At 55.4% G+C, this 19,545-nt stretch overlaps 1 protein-coding gene across 1 annotated transcript; it reads right to left on the reverse strand.

The window, feature by feature from the left end:
• Window positions 1–1,480: 1,480 nt before the first annotated feature.
• Window positions 1,481–7,202, reverse strand: SNAI1 (snail family transcriptional repressor 1). Its single transcript, XM_075528571.1, has 3 exons — window positions 7,062–7,202; window positions 5,942–6,469; window positions 1,481–2,479 (listed from the first exon to the last, which is right to left on the reverse strand). Exons 1-3 carry the CDS (start codon window positions 7,141–7,143, stop codon window positions 2,289–2,291), a joined length of 801 nt encoding a protein of 266 aa, XP_075384686.1. The 5' UTR covers window positions 7,144–7,202; the 3' UTR covers window positions 1,481–2,288.
• Between the last annotated feature and the right edge of the window lie 12,343 nt (window positions 7,203–19,545).

Raw genomic sequence — 19,545 nt, forward strand, 5'->3', positions numbered from 1 at the left:
AAGGGAGGCACTAGTGGCACCCCCTCCTATCTTAAAGCAGCAAAAATAGAGGTTCCAGGAGAAGGGGGGAGGTAGTGACTGGCTCCACACCCCTCAGGAGTCGGAGGCCTGAGCCAGGTGCACCTGATTCCAAGTCCAAATCCCAGCCCTGCCTCCTCCCCGCAGCCAGTAAAGCCGTAAAACAGCCAAGAGGTTCCTGACATGACTTCCATCCATTCACTATGAGCACCTTGGCGGGGGTGGGGGATTGGGGGGGGGGAAGACCAGCCCTGGGACCAGGAGCATAGTAGGCCTTCAGCAAGCCAGTGCCCAAGCCAGCCCCTTTCCTGGCCCCAACTCCCTGACTTCCCTTCAGGGAGGCCAGCCACAATTTGGCGATTGTTAGAGAACTTTTTTTTTTTGAGGAAAGCTGCATGTCATTAAGGGCTGTTCCCGGCCTGCGGGTCACCGTTTCCTGTTTGGAAGAATCATCTCTCCTTCGGAACAAGAAGCTCCCCCACCCCCAGCCTGACCCGCTCTGAGACTGCCTGCGCAGGAAACTGGTACCTTCAGCACCTTTTGTGCTAAAAGCAGCCTCATTTTCTCCTGGCCCAGGAGCCCGCCCCCACCCCTCCCCAGAGGTGAGGTCACCCACGCCAGACCGGCCAGGAGTGAAGGAGCCCAGCCCAGGACGCATGCTGACCCTCTTTCAAGGCTCCTGGAGCAGGAAGCTGAGTGACCCCGACCCTTTGGCCTGGCTTCTCACCCTCCTGGCTCCAGCCAGCCAATTTCCTTGCATCAAAGGCCATTTGGTACTCAGGCGACCAGGCGGAGGTGTGGGCCCGACAGGGAACAGGGAGGCAGGGGCAGGGCACAGGGGCCTGCAAACAGGAAGGACATCCTCATTCCACTCTCCAATCTGGGAGCAGCAGCCAGTCCCTCCCCAAAGACCTGCAAGGCTGCATGCAACAAAGCCCGGGCCCTGTCTAGTTGATAAGACCCAGGGAAGCCAGCCTTTTGCCTTCTGGGCTCAGTGAGCTTCCAATGCAAGGAGAATAAATAAATAGAGGCAGTCACATAGCCTGCAAGGGGCTCCCCCTGCAATTATTTGCCCTGCCTGATGAGATGCCTCCAAACCACCCTTGTAACCCCCACCCCCACCCCCACCCTAGGGCTATTTGCACTTGGGTCCAGCCCAGGACAGACTCTCCAGGTGGGTTTCTAAAGACAAGTATAAAGCTGTGCCCGAAATCTGCCAGCTCGTTTCCTGCCTTCCTAAAATCCATCTGTTGGGAGAATGAGCCCCACCAGGTTGTCTGGGCCGTAATCCTTGCCACAACAGGGAGCCAGGCCTTTCTTCCACATGTGAGTGGGTAGTGGGGTTGAACCGGCAACTTTTGGGGTTAGGAGTCACATGCAAACCCTTTGTGCCACCCAGGGGCCTTCCCCCAGACTCTCTCAAATACCCACTTTCTACACAACCAAGTCGATTTTTCTAATAGATAAATTAACCGCTTTATTGAATATCAATAAACTGTACATATTACTATACAAAATGTTTCCTTAGTACAAAACGTTGCTTGCAATATAAATACCAGTGTACCTTAAAAAAAAATGTAAACATCTTCCTTCCAGGTCCACCTGTTGAGCCACCAAAATAGTGCTGGGAGACCCGCTAGGTCAGGTCAAAGCACCCTACTTGGGGCTTCAGCAAGTGGCGGCAATTACTCACAGTCCCTTTTGAGAAGTTGTTCAACTGCCTGTGAAAACAGGTGCCACCGTGACACAGGAGGCTGAAATAGCTGCCCAGGCCTGGGGCAATGGGGTCTCGACCCGCTTGTGTCCTGTGACCAGCCCACAGGCCCCATGGACAAGCCAGGGGTTGGGCTATTGCATGGTTAGAGCCACACCTCACAGAGAGGTGGCCTGAGTAAGGGGGGAGAGTGGGGGCCTCTGGGTGGGGGTGGGTGAGTCCTAGTCTGGTTGGCTCTGTCTTCTAACTAAAAGCACCTACATCCAAACAGCTTTGGACATACACACCCACCCTCTAGGACAGGCCATGGTCTGGGGAATGCTGTGGAACTGGGGCTGCACCCACTTGCCTGTGGTCTGCCCACCGCTGGGAAAGTCTGCAGAAAGGCCTCTTTCAGAGCCCACCAGCCTCTCAGAGCTGTGAAGACCACCGGACAAGGGCCCTTGTCAGGGCGGGGCCAGCACAGCACAGCCAGAATGGGCCACTCAGAAGGGAATTCAGTGGCCCTGAAGGGTCCTTCCCGCTGGAGTGAGGGAAGTGTGCTGGAGGGAGGTCCCTAGGGCCCCCGGGGGCCCCCGGAGCAGCCCGACTCTTCGTGCTTGTGGAGCAGGGACATGCGGGAGAAGGTGCGAGAGCAGCTCCGACACTGGTACTTCTTGACGGCCGAGTGGGTCTGCAGGTGCGCGCGTAGGTTGGAGCGGTCCGCGAAAGCACGGCTGCAGTGGGGGCAGGAGAAGGGCTTCTCACCTGGAGAGAGGAGCAAAGGGAGTTGAGGGTGACCACCCTCCAGTCACCAACCAGGACACCCACGCATTGGGCCTCATTCATACCAAGCACTGGACTGCCTGCAGCGCCTCCCCCACTCCCCCCAACAACCAGGAAGGACACATTGCTGGCCCAAGATGGACAAGAGGTCTTGGGCTCCTCCCTAGGAAGCCTGACCTATCCAGCCCCACCCCAGAAGGAGCTGGCTGCGACTTCCCCAAACCAGGACACCACAGAGCCTGGATTCAGCTGGGGCCACTGCCAGTTCTGCTAGTTCAGCTTTGGGCGTGTGGTGAGGTATGGCTTCCCTGAATCTCGGAGCGCTAGTCCGTCAGGGGAACCTGTTGGCTCCCAGCTCCTAGGAGTTGCCTATCACTGCAGGAAGCTCAGATAGAGCTGGTCTGGCCCTGGGCCAGCGCAGGAAGTAGTCAACAATGGCAATCAGGACAAGGATGGGGACTGCACCGGGGGTGGTGGTGCCGAAGCGACAAGGATCTCTTATCGGTCCTCATCGCCCCCACGGGAGCTGTGTTAGAGATTGGGAAAGTGCGGCACAGGGCGGCGAAGCAGCGGGTTCAGGAGCATGTGGAGGGTCAAGGGTGCCAGACCTTGGTTTTCCCTACTACAGAGATGGCCTCTCCTCAGCCAAGGGAGGCATTCCTTATGATCAATCTTAGAGTGCAAGTCATTGCTGGGTTTGCTTTGGGAACAAAGCTTAAGAGGCAGACTTAGGCGCCTCTCCACCCAGTTAGCCAGGCCCTTCCTCATGAAGATCACAGGACCCCAGCCTCCTGGTCTCCATCTGCCTAGAAATCAGGCTGAGGGTTCTGAAGAGGCAGGAGCCTATCTTAAGTCCTGAGCTTCAGTTCAGGGCTGGGGCTGCCCACCCTTCCCCACCCTGCTTGCAAGAGACGACAGAGCCCCTCCCCTCACTCTCCACCCTGGCTGAAGTCTTCCCAGGGTTTGCATACAGTACATGCTCAATAAACATAGAATGAGTTTTTACCACCAGGGGTCCTCATCCCCAAATCAAACACAACTGCCTTCAAGTCAATTCCAACTCATAGCAACCTTCTAAGACAGAAGGCCTTCTGTGGGATGTGGAAGCTGTAAAATCTTTACAGGGCAGCCTGCCTCATCTTAACCCCTCAGAGTGGTGGCTGAGTTTCGAACTGCTGACCTTGTGCTTGTTCTAAAAAGGAAAAAAGCCTCAGGGGACTCTCCCAGTTAATGCTATGCCAGCTTGTTAGTATCCCCGCCCCAAACAAGAGGATATAATTTACTTTCCTTTTTTCCCCCCTTTCTTTTTGGAGGAGGGGACCAAGGGGAGGCACAACACTCCCCAAATTAAAAAGTCCTAATAGGAATGAACTCATTAAAGCAAAAGTATGCACTGAGCTCTGCCAGGCACAGTCCTGAGCTGTGATGGAGTAAGCCTCCAAAGACCCCAAGTGGGAGGGCTCTCCTCCCACCCCCACCCCAAGATCCCACCCAGTAAAGGTAAATAAACCCCTTACAGGAATTCAAAAAGAACTAATGAATTAGTCTGCCCTCCGAGGCGCCTGAGGCACTATACTAGGTGCTGATGGGAGTGGGTGGAGGAGTCAGGTGCTGCCCAGGTATGTGGTGAGCACCTGTCCTGGGCCAGGGCCTGTGCTGAGTTCCCTTAACCACAAGGAGGTGGAGAACCACTGCTGGGTGGGGGCCGGGCTGAGGGTCTGTTCCGCCCTTCAGTGGAGTCCTGCCTAGTTCACTTACTCCTGGGGCAAAGAGATCTCAAGTGCATGAAGATCAGGAGAGGGTGTGCCTCCCAAGGGCAGGTACTGAATCCCAGCCTCTAGGAGCTGTGAGATCTCTCTAAGCCTCACCCTTCGAATCTGTAAGATGGGCTTTGTAAGGGCCCCCACCTCCCGTCCCCAGGCTGTAGGCAGGTTTATGGAATAAACACACCACACCATAAATAAACCTGAACCGAGCTGAAAGGAGGGGCTATAAAACCTAATGGGTGAGGGGGTTCGTCTGTCTAGCCCTCATCGCTCCCTGCCCCACAGACGCCTTTAAGGTGCTCCCTGAGTGTGAAATCGGCACCAGGCCGGCGGGGACAAAGGCTGCTGAGGGGGACACGGTACATGCGATACCCCCTGGATTAAAGGGGCCTGCCATGCCGTGGGCCGGCAGCTGTGACCGGAACAGGTGCAGGGCACCGCTGCCCCATGCACCTGCTCCTACGCTCCCCCAGGCCCCCCCAACTGGGCCCACCATTAAGGGGCACAATGGGGGTCAATGAGGAGGCCCTGGTGCATTTCAATGGGTCCTGGGGCTTTTGTGTCACACCGTTCCTTTACATTAAATGTTTAAAGAACAAAACTATGGATGGGAATGGAGAAAGGCGGGGGTGGGGTACAGAGGGCTGGGGCTCCCCCCAATAGCACTCCAAGCTGATTGGCCACCTGGAGTCCAGCTGAGAGACTTCTGGACACGTTAAAACGTGGGCTAGTTGGGGCTTGAGCGAGAGAAGTGGGCAGCGGTCCTACTTTGTAGGAATAAGACAAAAAACTGTGATGCCTGCAAAATGGCAGCCCTCCCCCACGACTGCCCCCCCCCCCCAAGGCCAGCCACCTGGCAGAACCGAGTCTCCAGACCGGTCAGTTTGACCCTGAGGTCCACAAGCATAACCTTTGAACCTAACAATCCCTCACCCACGCCCTATCATTCAGGTCCCCCAAAAGGCTACCTGCCCAATTCCAGAGAGGAGAGGCAGCACTTCCTTGGCGCCAGCAAAGCCATTCCCTGGCCTGGCTGACAGGCGTGAGTGGATCTCCTCCACCCTGAGCACCACCAGGATTATACAATGATAAAGGGATTACAAGGCAGCATTTTCCCAGCTTCCCCCTCACACATGGGTTAGCTGCACCCTCCGAAGAGGTGAGCCACCTGCCCAAGGCACACCGAGAGGGGCATGGTACATTCTCTTGGGCTGCAAGCTTTAAGTCGACCCACATGGACCCCACCAAAAACGGGTGCTGGGACCCGCTTTAGAAAGGAGGAAAGGGAGGTCCATCAAGGGAGGCGAAACACCAGCCCGAAGTGTTTCCAAAGCAAAATTCAGGGCCAGGTAGGGGGTCTGACAGCATCCACATCTGGGTGGGCTGGGAGGAGCAAGGTGAGGTCTCTTCACACCTGTCACAGAGCAAGGTGTTGGTTACACCTTTCTCATCTCCAGCTCCCACTCATTTGGCTCAGAACAGCCAGCAGAAGGTACCGGGAGGTGGTGAGTGACACTGCTCTACTCCCGTGTGAAGTTAACGGACACCCACGGGGGCAGTTCCACGCAGTCCTGTAGGTCAGGTCGCTACGAGTCGAGTCGGAATCGACTGGATAGCAATGAGTTTGGGTCATCCTGGAAGGTGAGAGCGCAGCAGCTGGCTTCCTGGGGTTACTCACCGGTGTGGGTCCGCACGTGGCCCTGTAGCAGCCAGGGCCTGGAGAAGGCCTTCCCGCAGATGTCGCAGACGCAGGGCAGAGTGTGGCTTCGTATGTGCATCTTGAGGGCGCCCAGGCTGACATACTCTTTGTCGCAGTACTTGCAGTTGAAGGCCTTCCGAGACTGGGGGTCCTTGGCCACAGTGAGCACGGCTAGCTGTTTGGGCACCTGGCCCAAGCCCGTGAAGGCAGCAAAGGCTTCGGCCTCCAGGGAAGAAGCTGAGGCAGAAGAGAAGGACGAGGGAGCCGGCGAAGGCGGGCTGGGGGGCTGGGAACCTTTCCCACTGTCCTCGTCTGATAGGGAGCTCAGCTCGTTGGCCTTTGGGCCTTCCTGGGGTGGCAGGGAGGCCCAGCCGCTGGGCTGGACTTGGGGTACCAGGAGCGAGTCCCAGATGAGTGTGGGCAGTGAGGCCCTGGGGTTGAGGACCTCGGGCGGCGGGATTGCGGCCAGCAGGTGGGCCTGGTCGTAGGGCTGCTGAATGGCGAACTCTGGAGGAGACAGGGAGAAGGCGGCAGGCATTAGATCATTCCGTCAGCAAACATTAACCACCTCCTCCGAGACCAGGGGCTGGGGGCTGGTGCTCACCACCTCTCTGAGGCCAGAAGAGCTCAACCCAACTTCCCAGGCCCAGCCCAGGGGAAGCCTTCTCTCGCTCCGGCTCGACTGCCCAAGTTCCCAGCACTTGACCCCAGTCGCCCTAGTCCTATCCCAAACCCCTCTCTCCACATACCTCTTCCAGCCCCTCTCCCCCTCCCCCATTTTCTCTCCTCTCCTCTCAACCAGCCCCTGTGGCGGCCCGCGCCCTCTCTCACTAATGTATTCTGTGGCCCCTGTGCCCTGTCCGCTCCCTCCCCGCCAAGAGCCCTTCCACTGGCCCTACACCCCTCCCCCAAGCCGCCCACATGCAGGGCTCACGCTTACACCTGCCAGAACCCCTCTGCCACATGTCCCCAGGCAGAGCCCTTCTACCGTCACGTCCCCTCGATTTGGGGCCCAGGTCTCCACCCCTAAAGGATCCACACTCCGCCTGCGCCGGTCTCCCCAGCTCCTCCCTGGAGTCCGGCACCCCCTTTTACTCACCTAAGGACGAATCGTGCAGCTCGCTGTAGTTGGGTCTCCGGCGAGAGCAAGCGGGCTTCCGGACAAGGAAAGAACGCGGCATGGTGGCCCAGCAAGGCGAGTGGGTCGTCGAGTCTCTCAAGGACCGCGGCGTGAGCAACTGAGAGCAGCGTTCTAAGAAAAGCGACTGCTCCAACTCCTTTAAGTACCCCGATGGGGCGGGGCCCTGGGTAGACACGCCCCTTTGTCACCTCTACGCCAATCGGAGGCGCCTCCGCCGGAAGCCACGCCCCGGGCAGGTGCGCCGGGGGCGGGCGGAGCTCGCGCCGCGTGGCGCGTGGCGCGGGTGGGGTAGCCCGGGGCCGACGCGGGTCGCCGGGGCTGCTCAGCCAGAGCTAGACGCCGGCACCCCAGCCGGGCGGGGCCTGGAGGGGACCCCGGCGCACCGCCCGCCCGCCGGCTCTGCACCCCGCGGTCCGAGCTCCTCTGGCGCCCTCTGGCGCTCCGCCGCGCCCGCGGGGACACCTGCCGTTCGGAGGCGCGCCTGGGCCTGGGGCTTGGGCGGGCAGGGGCGGCCCCTCCATACTGGCATGGCGCCTCTCGGAGGAAAGGGGAGCACGAGGGTCGACACCCTCCCCGCGGAGGCCGCGGGGCGCAGACACCTGCATGGGGCCCGGGCCGCGGGCCTAGCCACCGCCTTTTTTTTTTTAACGCAGCTGTGTTCCTTCACTTAGTGTTCCCAGAGTGTCCCGGACACCGCGGGCTACGAATGCACGGGGCGGGGGGGAGGGGGGACAGAGGCGGAGCAAACTGGCCGCGCTACTGTGGGAAGCGTGCTTTGCGGGGACTTGCGGGGACACACAGCTCTGTGACAGCCAAGCTGCGGGCCACAGGGAGTAGGGGCGTCTTCCCGCAGGAAGTGAAGCCCTATGTAGGGGGAAAGGTAAAAACCCGTAAATTTTGGGGAGTCATTGACCAGCTCCCAGGGCGGGATGGGAAGATCCGGAGGGTCCGACGCGCGCCTGAGCCTTTGGACTTTGTCCCCAGGGTCCCCCCTCCCCCAGAGGCGCCGCAGGATTTTGGGCGGAGGAGGGAACTTTTGAGAGTGAGATCACTCCCAGCAGGTGGGAGAACGAAGTCGGGAAGCCAGACGGAGTCTGGGCTCCTTGCCTCCCTGAGTCTGCAAAAGACCTCAGGCTCCATAAAACATTGGCGGCCCTGCCAGCCGGAACCTACCAGGTGGGGGTGCTCAGACGGGAACCCCCTGGCCCTGTTCGACTTGTTTCCACCGGTGGAGCAATGCTTCTAAAAACCCCTACGGACAATTGTCCATTTTGGCCACTAGGTAGGTGCAAGAGATAAGAGCAGTGAAAAACAACAACAAAACAAAAAATAACAATAGCCCTTCCCATCTAGCTGGTGAGTAAGGGTGGAGTGGGAAGTCAGGCTACGTGTGTATTTCTTATGGAGAGCTCATGCCACAGACCCCTACCCCGCAGGTAAATGCCCAAATCCATTTGGTCCCCACCAGGATTCTTCACCGGCAGCCAGAGGGGCTGTCCGACAGGTCCCTTCCGGACTTACAACCCTCCCATGCTTCTGCCTCACTGCCAGAAGCCAAAGTCCTCACCAGGGTCCACTTGTCAGGATACTCACCTGACCCCTTCTGACGTACCTTTGAGTCACTCTGGCCCACTCACAATTACCACACTTCCACCCCTCTCTTCCTCCAACATCCCAACCTTTCCTACCACAGGATCTTAGCACCTGCCCTCCTTCCCTCTTCCCCTTTCCACCACCAGCACACTGAAAACTCCCCCACAGAACTTCCCGGCTGGTTCCTTTTCCTGCTTTGTCCCAGTGTCAACTTCACCAAAGGTTCAGCCTTGTTAGTAATGAGAGGGATGCAAATGAAAACGCGCAGTGAGGTGCCTTTTCACACCTACTGGAATGACAAAACAAAAGTAAAAAATTGGCCAGGATCAAGTGTTGATGAGGATGTGAGGGCAGCAGGCCTTGGTCCCCTGCTGACTGGAGTGTCGGTGGGTACAGTCAGCTAGGAAAAGTTTGGCATCCGGTTGTTCCCCGCTTTGCCATTCCGTTGCCTGGGCACTGATCCCAGTAGGTCCCCAGCCCTGGCCTCGCTTTACATGGCCCTGGGGAACGTTTTCTAATGCCTGCTCCCTCACCCCACCCCCACAGCCATTCCGATTTAATTAGCTAGGGGTGTGGCCTTCAGCCCCTACTTTTTTTAAAAAGCAACAACAAAAAACCCTCCCCAGGTGATTCCCCGCTGAGCAGTCTGGAGTGAAAATTGTTGCCCAATCCCAAACTCTAACAAAGGTGCCCAGGAAAACGCCAAAGGAACCGTCCAAATATTCTAGCGGCAAAAACCGGGAGCCAGCGCCATTGTGTATGGGGACTAGGTGCCTCCCAGCCGCTTCTGACTCATCATGACGGGATGTGCAGCAACAAGCAAACAGCTCACTCCTGTGTCCTCCTCACGGTGGTGGTTTGAGCACACCATTGTCAATCCATGTCCTCGGTCAGTTTGTCATGCTTTGGTGTCTTGCCTGGAGGCTTGTCAAAGACCAGCAGGGTCATTCACCCTCAGTGGACAGGTTTCAGCGGGGCTTCCAGACTAAGACAGGCCAGGAGGAAGGACACGCTGGGCCACTTCTGAAGAATTCGCCACTGGAAGCTGGATGCAGAGTGGAATGGTCTTCAACCAACTGTGGTCCCACCCATTCCAGACCATTGCGCAGCCGTGAGAAAGGGCCGAGTCTCCAGTCGCAGGCACATGGGTGCTGTGGCTGGGTGGGGGCCGGATGATTTCAGCTGATAACACCAGGAGACACCTTGGAACTGCTGTCATGTAGGCTTCCTGAGGCCGTCATCTTGGCGGAAGCCAATCACCAGCTGTTTCTTCTGCAGAAGCCATGGGTGAGCAGGTGCAGAATTGGTTAGATGGACTCTCCCTGAATGAATCAATCACAGTTGGAGAGATTACCTTGACCGGGAAGAAGCCATTGTCTGAGGAAAGGAACTGATTGAGTCAGGGCTCCAAGCAGTCGCCCGAGTTCAGGAGACCTCTCTGGGCCCCAGTTCTCTCAAGTGTCCAGGAGATAGTGACTCTCAGCCTCTGGAGATGCCAGGGATGGACAGAGGCCCTAGTGCAGAAGGCACACGTGGCCAGGGGTCTTGAAACTCTCCTTTTCTCTTCAATGGGTGGGGTCACCCTTGCCCTGCAGGGCAAGGTGGGGTGGGGTCGGGTGGGGTGGGATGGGCTTTTCTCAGATCTGCCTGCAGCTGCCTCCTCTGATTGAATTACCACCGAGGAGGTCCCCTCACTTGGAGGTGGTGAAGAAGTGAAAGGTGGGGAAAAAAAAAAGTGAAAGATGGGAAAGAGCTTCTGGTGAGGGCTCCCCCGGGGCGGGGCCACAGAACAAGCTCCCAGACAGGATCTCGGTGGCACTTTTGATGCTGTGGTGTCAGGTCCGCGATAGGGTTCCCACTGCTGGCCTGCCTCCTGATCTTGGGGAGGGGCTGGGCTTCCCCCACCGCAGGACACCCCGTCTGGGTCTCCCGCGCCCTCTGCTGGCTAAGGCGCTCCCTGTGCCCGCCCTTTGGGGCTGTCTCCTTCCATTCCCGACTCCTAGTTCCTTCCCTCAAAGCAACTATTTTTACCAAGGTCTTTGTGAGCCCCTCGGAATGAACCCACCAAGTTGGTGAGCCGTGTGTGTGTTCTACACACTGTAAAAGAATCTCCGTTCTTTTCAAGGCCGTCCAAAGTTTGTTTTGCCTGGATGCCTCTGCAGAGGCAATAAAACACACAAAAGCATCTTCTTGGCATTAGTCTCTGCTTTCAGCCAAGATCCATCTGACCTCAACCATGATCTATCCCTCGTCCCACATGCTCGTCTGAATCCGGCCGGAACTTCTGGCAGCTGTCACTGTCCTGCTCCCGTTGGGTGATCTTCAGCAATAGTTTACTTGCTTGTGCTGTGCCATCAGTGATGTTGTTCTCTAATTTGCACTTTCTGGTGGGCACCTTTCTTTGGAATGGGGACAAATTTGGCTCTCTTCCAGTCAGTTGGCCAGGTAGCTGACACCCACATGCCTTGGCCTAGGCAACCGAGTGCGTCCAGCGCCTCATCCGCTTGTTGAAGCACTTGGACTGGTGCGCCGTCAATGCCCGGAGCCTTGCTCTGGCCTAATGCCCACACTGGAGCTGGAGCTTCTTCAGCGCCATCCGTTCATGTTCACATGCTGCCTCTTGAAGTGGTTGCATGTCCACTAGTCCTTGTTGCTACCGTGACTGTATTTTTTCCATCTTCTGTTGCGGCTCCCTGCATCGCTCAGTATTCTTTTTGCTTCTCCCACCCCCCTCCCACCTCCCTCCCACCCTGGTGACCGTCAGAACAAGTGTGAAAATCTTCTCCCACTTTTTCTACTCATGGCCTTATCATCTTTATGCTTCATGCCCGACTGCTTTCACTCCGCACAGCGTCGCCCAGTCTCATCCTCGTTCTTTAATGGGGCCTAGCATCCCCTGTGTGCACGCACCAAAGTGTACCGACCCGTTCTTCTACGAACCAATGGGCAGTCAGGCGATTTCCATCTCTTCGGCTTGGAGGGGCTCTTATTTCTCTAGGGTGTACATTTCTCGAGGACGTATATTTCTGAAGGAATTCCCATTTGTGTTTGTAGAAGGATCTCTCTTATCCTTCCTTGCTAATCTCAACCTTGAGGACTGCAGGGTTCTTCCATGTGCGGTTTATACCCCAGCCAAATCATTTCTCTAACCAGTGGGCTTTTGATGGGTCGTCAGCTCGCTTTCCAAACGTTGTTGTTGTTGTACATAGTGGAGCAACTGTAATGAGCATTTTGCTCTCTGGGTCACACGTTGGTTGGATAAACTATTGGCACACTTGTCCGAGAGCCCTCTAAAAGAGATCAAATTAAGATCTTAGATTTCCATCAGAGTGCTTAGGGCTTAGAGCGCTGCTTCTCCCAGTCTTGGGTGCACAGGGTGGGCAGGAGTCAGGAACCTACAAAGCAGGACAGCCGCTTTGGTTAGTTTATTTCTGGCATACCTGGGCCTTGTGGGGTATTGTCTAGCCTTTGTTGTAATCTTGCCTCGGTGATAAGCCAAGCCAGATCTCTGGGTTGTGGTTGGTTTGCATTTCACAGAGCTGGGGTGGGGCAGCTCTTGCATACTCCAAATGATTTCTGGTTCTCCCAGTTCAGAACCATCCCTTGGTGTTCTTTGGTCACCAAAGAGATGACTTCCTTAATTTCTAAGAGCAGCACTTCTGCTTCCGGGTACTAGGTGAGCTGGGCCCTGTTGGTTCAGTCATTCCTGCCTGTACCTGAGTCCATCAGAGCCAGCTTGGTCACCTGGACCATGAAGAAGACATTCATTGTCCACGGCAATGCACTGGGGCTGCAGGAACGACGACCTGCTCTCCCACCGTCACGGTCAGGTTTCAGGAAGCTCATACCACCTCCTCCAGTGTCTGGCGCCGGCCCGCGTCTCTATCACCCGACAGTGATTCGGCCTTTGAGCCCTGCAAGAAAGAGGAGTTCTGCGCAAAGTCACTCCATTGTGTGTCACTCGTCCACCGATGGGCTGGGCTACAGCTGCTTCCCAAGGGAGCCTCTGGCTCTGGGTCGAAATATGCTGGCTGTGATCTGGAGCAGGGGATCCAAGACAAGATGCTTAAGCCTCTGTTACAGCCACGTGCTAAGCACCCCGTGGGTGTCCCTGTAGCCGCTAAACGTGGTGTGTGCTGTTCCGGCACCTAGGACCCCGACCCTCATGTTGGCAGCCAGCTAAATACATGAGGACACACTCACGTGACCCATCTGACAAAAAGGAACACGCTCTGGAAATCCCGGGTCTGGAATAGCGCCTCGGTATGAAACGATGCGCTTGATCCACCTCCTTGCTTTGGCTAACCGGGACCCAGGAAAGATGCTGAGTTGGCACGTGTCTTCTATGCAGAGGCTTCTAGACGTTCGTAGATAAACGAAATGCAGAGATCGTGGACTTTTCTCATGAGCCTTTGGAAGCCCTCGGTACGTATATTGACAACAACAACAACAACAACAACAACAACAATAATAATAAGCTTGTCCAGTGTGAACTATGCGAGACTTACAAACTCTGAAGCAAAATAGGAAGAAGTCAATACAGGGTTGCCTTTGAAGCTCATGGCTTGACTTTATTCATCAGCAAGTGTTCCTGGATCCAGGTCTCTTGGGTAACTGCGAGGACGCAGGAAGCCCCTCTGTGTACACAAGGACGCTCCACGGCCACCATCTCTGCCACCGTAGGGAAAACCAGACTTGTCTGCAGCCCCCAGGTCCTGCAGGATCTGGCTGCTCTGACCACTCCTCACCCCAGGCCACCTCCCCAGCCTCAGGGCTTCAAACTGCCTGCCTTAGCCCTTTAGAAGTGGGGCTCATTCACTCACTCATCTCAGGCAAGTGTTTCCTTGGCCATAGTATCCCCACCTCCCCAGCCCAGCTCCTTGTCCCACCCTCCCACTGAGACCCACCATGATCTGACATAGCATAGCTTTGATTTATTTAGTTAATTGTCCTTAAAACAGAAGTTGGCAAATGACAACCGAGGACCAAAGCTGACTTTTGCTGTAGAAATGGCTTATTACAGATGAACATCTACAATGGATTCACTGATGTCACCGTCCATCCCCCACCAACCAAAAAGAAAAAATAAGCCATTCTTCTCATCCGTAGGTCTGCATTCTAATAACGCATACTCAATTATTGGTATTGATATTTTGAACTTGGTCAACAAAAATGTTGCTTCCCTTTCCTTGTTCTAAAACCCAAACACACCCTGGTGACTACAAGGCCATTCCAACTCACGGGCTGCAGGACAAACTAGGACTGCGCAGGACAGAGGGTTACACACTGTCCCCTTTCTCCCATGGAGCGGCTGCTGGGCTCAAACCACTAACCTCTCTGTGCCATCTGGGGCCCTTTCTTATTAGAGAAAAAAGTAACAAGACCTGCAGAGCCACCTGATTCTGCCTCCTGCCTCCTCCAGCAGCCCTGTGATCCCCACACCTAGAACAGGGCGGGAGGTATCCTAGGTGCTCTATGTAGATCAGCGGAATGCACGAGCTCAAGAAGGGACCAGCAAGGGAAGCCAGGTCTCTCTTTGCAGGGAATCAAAACCCACGGCCTCCTCTCCAAAAGGCAGTGAGAGGCAACAACACAGGCCCAGCCGCAGGCCCCCGGCCGCTGCTGAGGCCACGAGAGAAGCCTCCAGGTACAAACTGGGGCGGGGAGCTCAGACAGGGTGCGTCTCGGGCTGCTTGTTCTCCTAACTCGTTTGCAGGATGTGAATGCTTTGTTTCAGGTGCTAGTGTCACCATTTTGAACAAAACATCCCAACCACGTGTGGGTGTTGGGCAGTTGCCAGCTCCCTTGAGACTTAGTTTCTTCATCTGTTCCATAGGAGTCATAACTGGGACCACCAACTGGGTGAGGGGGAGTTGGGTGTGCACACCTGCACCCAACCTGCCCAGGGAGCCTGGGGACTCACTCCTTGGCTGGTTGCTGGCCCTGGAACCTGCCTCATATCTCCAACACTATCTCAGTCTGGGCAGCCACACCCAGGGCCTGGGCTGATAGAGCTGTTATCTCTACCTTCCTGGCAGAAGCGACCTCAGAGAACAGCCCCCAGGAGACTCCTCTTTCCCTCACCTGACCTGCACCCACCTCCCACACCCCTGAGTCCAGGGGAAGTGAATGCACAATGGTGCTTTCTGCACTCTGGAAGCTCCTGGTGTCACACCCAGCATAAAGCCCCAAGGCCACGTCTCCTCCATCTCCCTCCTTGGGTGCCCTTGCCCATCTGCTCCAGCTCCCAGGCCTTCTTTCTGTAGCTCCGTGCCCACAGCAAGGTCATCCCTCTGCCTGGAACGCCTTTCCCCAGATCCTCCAGCCCTAGGCTGGCCTCAGCTTAAACATCCCCGCAGCCAGATGAACACCATTTTCTTTCTTGTCTGTAACCTTTCAGGGTCATAGTGGGGACACATTGGGCTGCAATCCTCAAGGTCAGCAGTTTGAAACCACCAGCTGCTCTGAGGGAGAAAGATGAGGCTTTCTATTTCCATAGAGAATTAGAGTCTCATGAGGAGCTGATACCAAGGGCTCAACCAGAAAGCAAATGATTTGAGAATGATGATGGCAACAAACGTACAAATGTGCTCGACATGATGTATGTATGGATGGATTGTGATAAGAGTTGTACAAGTCCCTAATAAAATGATTTAAAAAGAAAAGAAAATGATGGCAACAAATGTACAGGTGTGCTTGACACAATGAATGGATGGATGGATTGTGATAAGAGTTGTATGAGCTCAAAAAAAAAAAAGGGTTGTATGAGCCCCCAATAAAATGATTTTTAAAAAGAGAGAATTAGAGCCTCGTGTGACATGAATCCTCCCAGGATGCACCTCTCTTCCCCTTCCCATAGCAGCTTGAGGTGATCTGCCTAAATGGTTCGCTACGCACTTGACCCAGAAAACCCCACAACATACACCAATCAAGAGGGTTGAATCTTTGGGTCCACTGTAAGAACACCCGTGAGACTGCCCAGGCCATCAAGGGTGTGCCTATCCAGAAAGCCACCAAGTACTTGAACGATGTCCCTTTGCGCAAGCAGTGTGAACCCTTCCGACATTACAATGGTGGAGTTGGTGAGGGTGCCCAGCCAAACAGTAGCATTGGGTCCAGGGTCAGGGGCCCAAAAAGAGTGCTGAATTTTTGCTGCGTGCATCTAAAGATGTAGAGAGAAAGAAAGGGGAAAAAAAAGATGCAGGAGCAATGCTGACCTTGCGGGTCTAGATGTGGATTCTCTGGTCCTTGAGCACACCCAGGTGAACAAAGCCCCCAGGATGCGCCGAGGGACTTAAACTAGAGCTCATGGTGGGGTCAACCCATACACGCGCTCCCCTGCCACCTTGAGATGACCCTTACCGACAAGGGAAAAACTTCTTAAGCCAGAAGAAAAAGTTATCCCAGAAGAAAGTGAAGAAACAAAAATGTATGGATCAGGAATAAAGTAAGATTAAAAGTAAAAAAACCCAGCATCAGAACTCACATGAGGCAGTTCTAGCCTGTCCCGTGGGTGCTATGAGTCGGCATCAACTTGATGGCAGTGACTGAGCAGTGACTATGCAAGCTTATCCACCCCACTTTACAGAGGAGGAAACTGAGGCTCAGCCCCAAGCTTCCAGAGAGCAAGCAGGGAATGGGTAGGAATGTTGAGATAAATCTGTAGGGTGCCTGTTGGCTGAGAATCCTCACCCCACCGCTAGTGGGGGGTAGCTCTGAGACTAAATCTTTACAGGAGTAGAAAGTCATTTTTCTCCTGCAGAGCAATTGGTGGATTAGAACTGCTGGCCTTGCAGTTAGCAGCCCAAAGTGTAACTCACTCTGCCACTAGGCCTCCTTGGGATACAGAGATTGTAAATCTGTAGCCCCGTCTTTCTGCCGGAGCACGCTGGCTGGTGGGTTTGATCCACTGACCTTGTGGTTAGCAGCCCAACACTTAACCTGCTGCACCACCAGCTGAGAGCTGAGGGTGGCAGAGAGGCAGCAGTTGTACCCCTTTGTCCCTGAGGCAGTGCCCAGAGGGCTTGTTCCTCAGCTCAGGATGCCCCAGACCAGGAGACCCAGGCCCAGGTCACAAGGATGGGCAGGTGGGAGGAGAGAGGAAGGTCTTCCAGCCAGTGGGGCTGAGTGACCCTCAGGCAAAAGCCCAGGGGTGAGTTGGGGTCCAGGAAATGAAAGTAGTTCCCGCTTCCAGGTGGTGGAGGAGGCAGAGCCTGAGAGGCTGCTGGCCCTAGGGAGTGCTGGGTCCTTGAAGGGAAAGCGTCTTCCCAGGACTGCCAGCCCATGTAGAAATAGAGATACACTTAAATTAGAAATGTTCAGATGGGCCGCAGGAAGCAGTGCTCTGTTTGGTTGTACATATTTGTATGTAACACAGATGGTGTCGAGTGATCATGCAGGGATGCCGATGCAAAGACGGGGGTTCAGGTCCACCTGAGAGAGGTCTGGAGATCTGCCTCAAAAGCATCAACCAATGAAAGCCCTTGGAACACAGTCCTACTGTGACGCACAGCATGATGCGACACGGGACCCACCGCACGGATCCACGTATGACCTGCCCCCACCCCTCCCCTGGGGGACAAACAACCGAAACATGGGTGAAGGGAGACAGCGGACGGTGTAAGATATGAAAATACGCAGAAAGCAAATGTCTTGAGAATGATGATGGCAACAAATGTACAAATGTGCTTGATACCCCAATACAATTTTTTAAAAAGATATGAAAATAATAATTTATCAAGGAGGCATGAGAATGGGAGGGTGGGGGAGGGAGGGAAAAAAGAGCTGATACTAAGGGTCGCAAGTAGAAAATGTTTTGAAAAGGATGATGGCAACACAGGTACGAATGTGCTTGATACAGTGGATGTCTGGATTGTGATAAGAGCTGTAAGAGCCCCCCCCACCATAAAATGATTTATAAAGCAACAACAACCGCACAGGACCCCGGAGCACAGAGCTGGGGTGAAGCCTGGCCCTACCTCCTCTGGCTGTGTGGATAGCTCCCTTCCCCTCCTGGGGCCACATTTCCCCCTCTGTAGCCACCGCCAGGCCTGGAGCATCGCAACCCTGCACGCATGCGCCGCCATGGCACCCCTCGCTAAGAGTTCTCCCTGGCCCGCCCTCTACCACCCCAGCCTGTCTTCATACTGCTCCCTTCGCTTATCTTGGACACTGGGCAGCCAGATAAAATACAGGATGTTTCTAATTAAATTTGAATTTCAGGTAAACAGCAAATCATTTCTTGGTCTAAGACTGCATGGGACGTAGTGACCTTAGCTGAAATTCCTGTACATTTTAACATTTTATTTGCTAACCTGCTTGGCGATTGGTCCCTATCGGCTCTTGATGGGCAATTAAGTTGTTTTCCATCTTTTGTTTTCCAGGGGCAATAGTCCAAGAAATTCCTTGTCTGACCTCATCCACAGACCACATTTACAATTTTATCTGTAGGGGGGTGTTCTCCCCAGTGGTGTGGTGTCTGTCCCCATCCCCAGGCAGCAATTGGCTGGAACTGGCCCAGGTCTCAGAGGAGAGGAGTCCTTCTGTGTCTCCGGCCAGCAGGTCCACTCCGAGCCCGAGCTCTCTCTCTCCACTTCCTACTCTTTGTCTCTCCCTATCTCAGTCTGCCTGTCTCTGCTTCTCGGTCTCTCACCCTGTCTCTGCCTCTCGGTCTCTCACCCTGTCTCTGCCCCGCTCTTTTTGACCTAGAAACTCTGCTCAGGCTCTCTCCAGTCCTGCCCACAGCAGCCGACTGGGAAGAGCCGAAACATCCACCCGTAAGTGGGGCCTGGAGCAGCCTCAGCCGCTCAGGAGAAGGCGTAGTACCTCTATGGCCTGGCTGGCCATAGCTGAGTCCGAAGACGTGTCCCTGTCCTTCAAGAGGACTGCCCTCGGGTCTGCTCCTCCCAGCGTTCCCTGCCACCAGCTCTAACCACCACCCGAGCCCGAGCCCTAACCTGGCCTTGCTGCCCCTCTGCCTCACTGCTGCGCTTCTGCTGGTGACCAAGCCACCCACCGCCCACCCGGCTCCGAGGGTCATGAAGAGTGGACAGAGGCCAGCAGCAGCTGTGGTGCCACTAGCGCCCTGTGCACGGGGCTGGCTCCGGCTCCAAGGGGTGGAGAAGTCCCTACATGTGCTGGTGCACTGGGCAGGTGTGTCCAAGGAACTGGTACACCCAGGAAAGCCTGAAGCCTTCCAGCCAGGATTGGGGTGATCGCCCTGCAGATGCACATCCCCAAAACAGAACACTGCCACCAGTCGATGAAAGGGCCTGCCTGGGAGGATTTCCAGGGCTCTGGCCAGAGAGAGGCTCACCCTCAGGACCTCTCTAACATCCACCTCCCCAGCTGCGACCACAATGGCAGTTGTCACCACAGACAGCGCCATTCAGCCCTGAATGGGCAGTGCTGGTTTGGGAAATGAAGAGGGGGTGAAGCCAGAGATGGGGCTGAGACTGCCACCTCTTGTTTTACAGCCCCCTCTGATGAGCCCTGTTGGCAGGCAGGAACCTCAGTGGTTAGTGTGCAGGCTGCCCAAACCTGCCTGGAGATTTTTGAATGGGGTGAGTATACGTGTTATGGTCACGAGTGTGCTCTTGGGATGGGCCAGAGCCAGGGGATAGCTTCTTTGGACCTAAAGGCCTGAGAAATCTTAATAGTGGCACGCACAAGAAGTGCTGTCACATTTCCAGATTGATCTTGCACTCATTCATTCATTCATTCATTCATCCGTTCAGTCAGTCATGGGAAAACATTTAGTGACCCCATACGACCTGCCGTTCTGGTTTTCCCTTCTGGGGACTCTTTCCCCTCCCGTGGGCCAGTGGGGTCTGCTCCTGTGCAGAGGCCC

The sequence above is a fragment of the Tenrec ecaudatus genome, chromosome 12, assembly GCF_050624435.1.
Source record: "Tenrec ecaudatus isolate mTenEca1 chromosome 12, mTenEca1.hap1, whole genome shotgun sequence".
Classification (NCBI taxonomy): domain Eukaryota; kingdom Metazoa; phylum Chordata; class Mammalia; order Afrosoricida; family Tenrecidae; genus Tenrec; species Tenrec ecaudatus.

What these genes read in the sequence shown, in the direction of transcription:
- SNAI1 (XM_075528571.1), bottom strand. Translation starts at nt 7,143, where the DNA reads ATGCCGCGTTCTTTCCTTGTCCGGAAGCCCGCTTGCTCTCGCCGGAGA. An exon ending in GCTGCACGATTCGTCCTTAG is followed by an intron (nt 6,470 to 7,061) that starts GTGAGTAAAAGG and finishes TGTCTCCTCCAG; the next exon opens with AGTTCGCCATTCAGCAGCCC. An exon ending in CCACGTGCGGACCCACACCG is followed by an intron (nt 2,480 to 5,941) that starts GTGAGTAACCCC and finishes TCCTCTCTCCAG; the next exon opens with GTGAGAAGCCCTTCTCCTGC.